This window comes from Pteropus medius, unplaced genomic scaffold (genome assembly GCF_902729225.1).
Source record: "Pteropus medius unplaced genomic scaffold, Ma_sr-lr_union100, whole genome shotgun sequence".
Classification (NCBI taxonomy): domain Eukaryota; kingdom Metazoa; phylum Chordata; class Mammalia; order Chiroptera; family Pteropodidae; genus Pteropus; species Pteropus medius.
The window spans coordinates 659,117-668,591 of record NW_024352784.1 but is presented as its reverse complement, the minus strand read 5'-3'; the positions used below and the strand labels follow the sequence as shown (position 1 = coordinate 668,591).

General features: G+C 33.3%; 1 protein-coding gene across 1 annotated transcript; it reads left to right on the top strand.

The window, feature by feature from the left end:
* Positions 1-4,770: 4,770 nt before the first annotated feature.
* LOC120590113 (olfactory receptor 52N4) lies at positions 4,771-5,760 on the top strand. The gene has a single exon (XM_039847750.1). It carries the CDS (start codon positions 4,777-4,779, stop codon positions 5,740-5,742), a length of 966 nt encoding a protein of 321 aa, XP_039703684.1. The 5' UTR covers positions 4,771-4,776; the 3' UTR covers positions 5,743-5,760.
* The last annotated feature ends 3,715 nt before the right edge of the window (positions 5,761-9,475 follow it).

Genomic DNA, 9,475 nt, shown 5'->3' with positions numbered 1-9,475 from the left:
CAAGAAGATATGTCCAAAAAGAAATTACTGTTAGCAATATCAGAGAGATTACTGCCTATGTTTTCTTCTAGAAGTTTTATAGTTTTAGGTCTTACATTTAAGTCTTTAATCCATTTTGAGTCTATTCTTATATATGGTATAAGCAGGTGGTCCAGTTTCTTTTTTTTGCTTGTATCTGTCCAGTTTTCCCAGCACATCTTTACCACATTGTATATTCTTGCCTCTTTTGTCATATATTAAGTGAGCATATAGATATGGATTTATTTCTGGGCTCTCTATTCTGTTCCATTGATCCATGTATCTGTTTTTATGCCAGTACCATGCTGTTTTGATTACCGTAGTCTTGTAGTATAGTTCGATATCAGGTAATGTGATACCTCCAACTTCGTTCTTCTTTCTCAAGATTGCCATGGCTATTTGAGGTATTTTACGATTCCATATAAATTTTAGGTGTATTTGCTCTAGCTCTCTGAAAAATGCCATTGGTATTTTGATAAGGATTGCATTGAATTGAACTGCATAAATAATTTTAAAAAATTAATTTGAGAATTTTCTGGTCAGAAACATGGTGGAGTAAGAGATGTCTCCAGATCTCTCTCCTTGAAACGACAATAAGATGAACATCTAAAACTGAACAAAAAACACCCAACCTGCACACCAGCATGTCTGAGCGTGGGATCTGCACATAAGAGCTACTACAGGTCAGAACCCCAGAGGTTGGGCGGTAGACTAGGAGAAACAAAGAAGCTGCCTTTTGCATCTAGAGCTCCTTGCAGGAGGAGGGAGAGGGAAGAAAGTGTGGTGGGTTCCCTGAAGAGCCTTGCTTGAGAGAGCTCTGAGCTTCACGCAGTGGCAGTGCCCAGAATCATGTGCAAATTAAGTTTAAATAACTTATATTTATTGTTAAAATCAATGCATTTGTCATCTTATTTTTTCTCTTTACTTTTTTCCTAGTTTTTCCTACTATTTTCTCTTTCCATTTTTTTCCTACTTTTTTCTTCTATTTTCTTTGTTTTCCTACTTTATGAGAATGTGTTATTTATTTATCTTTCTTGCTAATCTTGAGGAAGATATTCTGTATTTTTTTCTTGTAGTAGTTCCTTTAACGCATTCCAAATAATAACTTAAGATTATAATTTAATAATTCTAAAAGTCAAGTATAAATGTTATTCATTTATTCATTCATTTATTCACTAATTGATCTATCTATTAGTTTGTTCAAAAAACATTTATTGAGTATCTGATATGTACTAGGTGATTTGCTAGACACCTGGGAGGTAAATATAAATACGAACTATTCTTACTATCGATAATTTTATTGAATTGTGAGGAATTTCGTATATGAACCAATTTTTACAGTTACACAAAGTAAATATAATAAAAGAGAACAATTCTTTGAACAAATCAATTCCTTTCTTCTAATCATGGCTGTAACTACTTTATTTTAAGATGATTTAGAGAATGTGTCACTACTATGACATCCAAGGCACGTTTTAGTCTTCCTGAAGATTTTCCATGAAGAATGATTAGGAAGTAGCAACATTTGAGGGGAATTGGGAGAATATCAAAAGGAGCTTGTATCACAAAGCCGAAATTTTCAGTGTGGTATGAGTAAGAAATAGCAACAGGAGAGGACACTGTCCCTCCCATTTTGATCTGTCACAATCATAACTGTGCTTCAGGTCTAAAAGCATTTGTCCTGTCCTCTTAGAAGCTTTTCCTGAGACTAGGTTAGATACACAGATGCTCCTATGACATCCAGTATAACTCTGAGATTGCAATGACATGAGGAGAGGTCCTTGAATTAGTGTGTCAACATGTGTCTCCTTACTATTTCCAATCAAGTTACCTTTTGACAAATCTGATCTGTCCTCTCTTGGTGTCACTTTATGAGGCAGAATCTTCGTGTGACTATATTCCCTATCAGATGATTATCTTAAAATAGTCAATTTTATTAATGAAAGGTACAATAAATATTTCCTTTGATAGAACACAGAAGAGAATTGATTTAGTGGCATTGCTTTCATGATGTTAATTTTTGCAAACATGCCAAAATTGCTGTCAGCTTGAGAAGAATATACAATATTTTAATTTTAACTTAATTCAGTCTGTCAGTTTTTTATGAGTAGCATTTTTGTGTCCTGTTTTCAAATCTTTGCCTATTCCAAATAACAAAGAGAATGTGTGCTTTGCATTTCATCTTTAGCTCTAATATTTTTCTAAAATTGTTCTTGTATATGATGTGATTTAAGGAACAAGATGTATTCCTTCCCTTGCCACATATATTCATTGACCCAGTAATATTTATTGAAAATACCCTTTTGTTTCACACAATCTGCAATGTTTCCTTTGTCATAAATTAGATGGCTTAATGTGTGTTTCAGTATTTGGTTTCTGGACTCTATTTCTTGCAATTATATTTTTATCCATATTTGAAAGGATGGCTAATCTGTTTTTAAGGAAGTTACATAAATTGTCCATATGGATATCTTTAGGAATTGGAAAGATGAGGTTAAATCCATTATTTCACTAACATACTGCTCTTGTACTGACTTGATCTTAGAGAAACCAAGAGTTCAAAAAAGCCTCAAAGATATTAAGTGAATTACAAAAATCAGTTCTGGAATCTAGATGTTCTACCAAACTGGTGGAATTCCTACAACATTAGTTGACAATGTTTCTATGGAAAATTAGATACACCATTTCCTGTTTCTGGTAACTATAGGATTATTGGGAAGGTGTTTAATGTAAGCCAACTGGGTTGTTTGAGAAACTTGTTCAAAAATTTCCTTTCATTCTAGTAAGTAGAAAGCTTACATAAATTTCTTGTTGCTTTAGAGTCTGCTAGCTAAATGATTATCTGCTGTTCTGATCAGCCTCAATCTCCCATTAATATTTATTTTGCTACCTGTTGGGCAGAGGCTACAATATCTCAAAGTTTTTTCTTTCATTCTTTTACCTTCATTTCTGGAAGTTGGGGAGGGTTGGAGAGTATTCTCTTGAGGGAGGGGTAGAAAGGATTCTGACTTCTTTATTGCCCAATAAGTTTTTAAGCACCATAGAGTTAACTCATAACCCTCTAATTCTGATGAATTCTTTATTATTTATTCTCCACTATCAAGAAATTTTCTTTATTATTTGATAATTACAAGATTCTTTATGATCTAGCTCCTGGTCAAATGTATGGCTTATCACTTGCACCGTCCACACCAGTGAATTCTCACAGATTTGATTGTTTTGATTTCCATATTTTACATGTTAATTCTTCTCTCTAGAGTTTATTTTACAACTGTGTCTCCCTTACAACTTGTCTTCTTTCAAAACAAGTATCAAATATCTTCTCTTCAACATAGTCCTTCTTGACAATCAATTCCTCCTTCAAACACCCACTACTAACAATGCACATCACTTCAATAAGTCTAGTGCTTATTTAAGACCTTTTTACATAATTCTAGTTACATTTACTGTGATTATTTATATGCATATTATTCTCTCCATTAAATTCTAAGTCCCTTAAGGAGTGAAACTGTCAGATTTCCCATATTGTCACATTGTAGGTTCTCAACAAATATTTCTGAGAATTAAAGAGATTAATATTTAGTTAACTTGAAAATAAAGTTTTGATATAAGTACAGAATTTGAGATTAATTAATTAATTAATTTTACTCTTGGATGAGAAATAAATTTGATGTGTGTCTAGAAATAAAAATATAAAATTGCATTTATATTGGCTCTTGTTAGAACCAATTAAAATAAGTTTCATTGTTAAACTTATAAAAATGTAAACCCAAAAGTTCAGAGATAACAGGTGAGAAAAATAATAAAAATTGGAGATGCAGTATATTACTAAATGATAAATATTACTGGAGACACTAGCATAATCGAGGCAAAATATATCAATGCCTTTGATAAGAGATAACAGTATGCTACTTTTTTGCTTGTTTGTTTGTTTGTTTGTTTTTATTTTTGCCACAGACACCCAATAATCCAAAAGGACAATGATTGAAGATAAAACAGTGAGACTGGTAAAAGAACAGAATGAAAAAATGACTTGTTACCATCAATAGCATTATCATCTTAAGCAATGTTAGCATCTTTCTACTTATTACTGAAAGTTTCTTCTCGGTAGAAATTTAAAAGGATTTCTATAAATGTCTATAGATGAGGTACAGGACAAAAATGAGGTGTCTTAAATGTGAGAAGACTGAATCAAAAATTTTAGAGAATTTTGAGAGTCCAAGCCCTATAGAAGAATAATTAAATATTTCCAAACTCTTAGAACAGTACCTTAATAATCAAAAATAGTTATCAACCATTGAGTAAAAATAAGAATAAAAAAAAATCATATCTGTTGAGTCATTGATGAGGTGATCAAAGAAAACTTCTTTAAGGTCACATCAATAGAGAGATGCATATAGTTATTAACAGTTAAAAAAGCATTCTAAAAGAATTTCTTTTAGAGAAGTCATAACAGAGTTGCACTTTAATATGTCTATGAGGATGAGAATCTCTTCTTTAGATTGCAGTAAAATCATTGTCTGTGATGAGAACTTGAATTACTCAAAATGAACTTGTTGAATGAACAGATGAATTAATAAATAAGCAACAAATAAACAAAAAAGTTACTCCATGGCCCCTAGAAAATATGGTTGTTTGATTATTAAAATGGACTACAAACTTTTTAAATGTGAGGATGAAGGGAGACACTAACCATAAACTATATTTTCTCTTCTCTTTTTCTTACTCTAGAAAAACCCACATAAAACCTAACTAATCATGCTAATATTGAATAAAACAGAACTGAACCCGGCCTCATTTATTCTTAATGGGATACCAGGACTGGAGGGCATGCACATGTGGATTTCCTTCCCATTCTGCTCCATGTATGTTGTGGCTATGGTAGGAAATTGTGGACTCCTCTACCTCATTCATTTTGAGGACTCTCTGCACAGGCCCATGTACTACTTCTTGGCCATGCTTTCCCTAACTGACCTTGTCATGTGCTCTAGTACAATCCCTAAAGCTCTCTGCATCTTCTGGTTTCATCTCAAGGAAATTGGCTTTGAAGAATGCTTAGTTCAGATGTTCTTCATCCATACCTTCACAGGAATGGAATCTGGGGTTCTTATGCTGATGGCCCTCGACCGCTATGTGGCCATCTGCTACCCTCTGCGTTACTCAACTATCCTCACCAATCCCATCATTGCAAAGGTTGGGTTTGCTACTTTCCTGAGAGGGGTGTTGCTCATCATTCCCTTCACTTTTCTCACCAAGCGCCTTCCCTATTGCAGAGGCAATATAATACACCATACCTACTGTGACCACATGTCTGTAGCCAAGTTATCTTGTGGAAATATCAAGGCCAATGCCATCTATGGTCTGATGGTTGCCCTCCTCATTGGAGGCTTTGACATCCTGTGCATCACAGTCTCCTACACCATGATTCTTCGGGCAGTGGTCAGCCTCTCCTCGGCAGATGCTCGGCAGAAGGCCTTCAGCACCTGCACTGCCCACATCTGTGCCATTGTTTTCTCCTACAGCCCAGCTTTCTTCTCCTTCTTTTCCCACCGCTTTGGAGGCTACACAATCCCTCCATCTTGCCATATCATTGTGGCCAATATTTATCTGCTCCTACCTCCGACTATGAACCCTATAGTCTATGGTGTGAAAACCAAGCAGATACGAGACAATGTCATAAGAATCCTTTCAGGTTCTAAGAATACCAAATCCCATAGCATATGAAAAGAATATTTTCCAGAAGAAAGAAGAGCTCTTGTTTAGGAAGGATCTGATAAAATCTCTAGGAAAGTACTATTTTAACTAAAGAAATGGAGCATGTTCAATGGTGCATTTCTAAATCTATGTCTCAAGAATCTGGGCATCCCTGGTCTGCCCATCAACTTTTTAATGAATTTTTTGGTTTCATTGCTCCTGTGAAAATTTAGTCTAATAGTTAACCCATGTTTCCTTGAACAAAACTTAACCCATATTCATTTAAAAATACATAAAGTGGAAGGAGATAATCTTGTTTCCTAACAGTAATTATAATTTCCAGACCGAGAGCCAGTTGTTACTCTCCCCTGGAAAATATGTACTGTATGTTTTTAATCACTACAAAAACACCATTTTTTCAATAACTTCTTCCTGAAAGAGAAGTTAGCAAGAATCCTATGAAGTGATTAACATAATGAATTTTAAATCTCTGGGCATCTTAGAGAATCTTATTATTAGGCTGAATAGTTCTCTCCTAATCAGGCCACACACATTATTTTACTACAGACTGATTTGATTCCCAGTTTCTTTCAAGAGAGTCTTTGAAAGCACAAAATCTGGCAAGTGAGGTAGATAGTTCTCTTAATGAAATGTAAGAAACAGCATAAAACTGCATGGAAGTGATCAAAATTGACTTGTTTCATCTTATCTCCAATGTGAATCTAACAAATAAAATTAAATGTCTTTCTAATATTTAAGATTCTTCTAAATTAATAAACAAGTGAGAGACTGAAGGAAATAATACTTTTATATTAATGTCTCACTAGTGAAGCCAATTATAGAAGGAATATAAAGTAAACTGAATGTTTATTGTTATCGCTCTCCATCCAACATAAAAGTATACATATTGTCTCCCCCATCCAGTTAATTATGCTCATCAAATTGCATTTAATTGTTTCATTAGTCTTTATTTACTATCTCATATTTTTAAATCCTACAAAAAAACTCACTCCCTAATATGTAATACCTTCCATGTATTACTCTATTTCTCTGCTCACCTTAAACTCAAAATTTCTAAAGTAAAGGTTGGTTCCTAAACTAGCTTCTGTATACAGAAGGCAATGAGAGACAAAAGAAGAAGGCAGACCACTCCAGTGTGGTAGGTACCATGTTTAGTAAACAGGAGAACTTACATATGAGGTTTGACTTAGGTGGCTGCATCTGCTACCCTCCCTCGCCCCCACCCAGAATCGTTAAAGCTTACTAAGAGCCTTAACTGGGTTCAGTTTGTATACCATCCAGATGGTCTCAACAAAACATTGATAGCTCTCTTAAGATTGTGTCCTTGAAAACAATTCCAGCTGTGGGAACAGTGGCAGAGGGTACATTCCAAGGGAAGGGGAGCAGGTGAGGAGCCTCTGATTGCTGGGATCCGGCTCAAGAGTCAACCAGTGGTCACGTTCTCTCAAAGACCTCCAATAACTAGTTGTCTCTCTTTACTTTCTCAACTTGAAATCACTCTTCCTCTAGTTTGTCTTTCTGTGCTCTCATTCATCACCTAAAATTGCTTTTTACAATTTCACGAGCGCATTCCATGTTAACAAATTAAATAGGCCACTTTCTGGATTTCATCTAACACTAACTCTCAAAAATATCAAATTTAATTCTGTATTCCCCATATCTTGAAAAATTTTCATTTTTTTAGTTCAGAAAACTTTTAAATGATTTTCTTCAATCCTGTTTAACAAGAAGACATACAAATAGCCAACAGTTACATGAAAAGATGCTCAACATCACTAATCATCAAGGAAATTAAAAATCAAAACCACAATGAGATATCACTACATTCTGTTAGAATGGCAATTATAAAATCAAATAGTTGTTGGCAAGGAAGTGGAGAAACTGGAGCCCTGTGCACTGTGAGTAGAAATGTAAAATTGTACAACCACTATGGAAAACAGTATGGAGATCCCACTTCTGAGTATTTACCCCACAGAATTGAAAGCAAAATCTCAATGAAATATATGTTTTCCCGTGTTCGCTGCAGCTTTATTTACAATATTCAAGACATGGAAGCAACCTAAATGTCCATGGACAGATGAATGGGTAAGGAAAGTGTTACATATATGGAGGGAAATAATATTCAGCCATAAAAATAGGGAAATTCTATCATATTCTACATCATGGATAGATCTTATGGATATTATGCTAAGTGAAATAAGCCAATCACAGTAGGAAAAATACTGTATGATTCTATTTATGTGAAGTACTTAATATAATCAAACTCATAGAAGCAGGAAGTAGAATAGCGGTTACCCTTACATATTATAATAATATGCTACAATATATAATAATAATGTATATTGTATATAACAAAATTGTACACTGCTAATGAAAGACCGTTTTTAATATCCAGTTAAATGGAAAAATACACAATATTCATGGATGAGAAGATATCAACTCTCCCCAAAGTGGTACATAGATGTAATGAAAGTCCTATAAAATCCCAGCAAGATTTTTTGTTGATGTAGACAAGATTATTCCGAAATTTATTCGGAACATCAAAAGAACTATAATAGCTAAAACAATTAAAAATACATAATGAAATGAGTAAACATTCTTTGCAAACTTAAGACCTATATACAGCTACAGTAATCAAGACTATAGTATTGGCAGAATTTAGGCACACACATCAACGGAACAGAATAGAGAACCGAAAAACAGACCCCCACAAAAATGTGCAAGTGATTTTTGACAAATATACAAAAGCAATTTAATAAAGAAAATGTATCCTTTAAAAAAAAAGGCTTTTGGAATAGGCAAACAGAAACAAAAATAAAACAAGCTCTTGATTTAAATTCTTGATTTTACCTTATATGAAAATTAACTCAAAATTATGGGTCATAAACTTAAATGTAAAATTTAAAGCTTTAAAACATTTAGAAAAACAATGGGATAAATCTTTAAGATTCAGCACAAAGTAGAGTTCTTAAACTTGACACCAAAACACAATTCATTAAAAAAGATAAATACATGATGATAAAAGGAAATTTATCTTTAGTGGTGAACACACAATAGAATATACATATGACGTATCATTGAATTGTATGCTTGAAACCTATATAATTTTATTAACCAATGTCACCCTTATAAATTCAATTAAAAATAAACAAATAAAATAATAAAAAATGAAAATTTAAACCACATTAAAAAACTCGCTTTGTTGAAGACTCTACTAAGAGGATGAAAAGACAAGCTATAAACCTAGAAAAAAATAACTGCAAGACAAATCCAACACCCACACCCACACACCGGTAAAACAACAACAACAAAAAACCCATCAATTAGAAAATGTACAAAAATTAAAAGAGAAATTTCACTGATAAAACATACAAATGCAAAATAAACACAAAAAAATGTTCAACTTATTAGCCATGTACAAATGCAAATTAAAATCAGAATAGAGTATTACTACACTGCAATGACAATGGATAAAATAAAACTGAGTAACAACACAAAATTTTAGCAAGGATGTGGAGAAACTGAATCACTAATATATTACTGGTGGGAGTATAAAATGGTACAACCATTCTGGAAAATATTTTGCCAGTTTCTTAAAACACAAACCTGACCTATCATACAATTTAGCAATTACACTTTGAAGCATTTATTCTAGAAAAATGAAAACTCATGTTCACAAAAAAATAGTAAACAGTGAGTGACATAAATGAAAACGGCAAACTAAGGATATTAACAGTTGCCC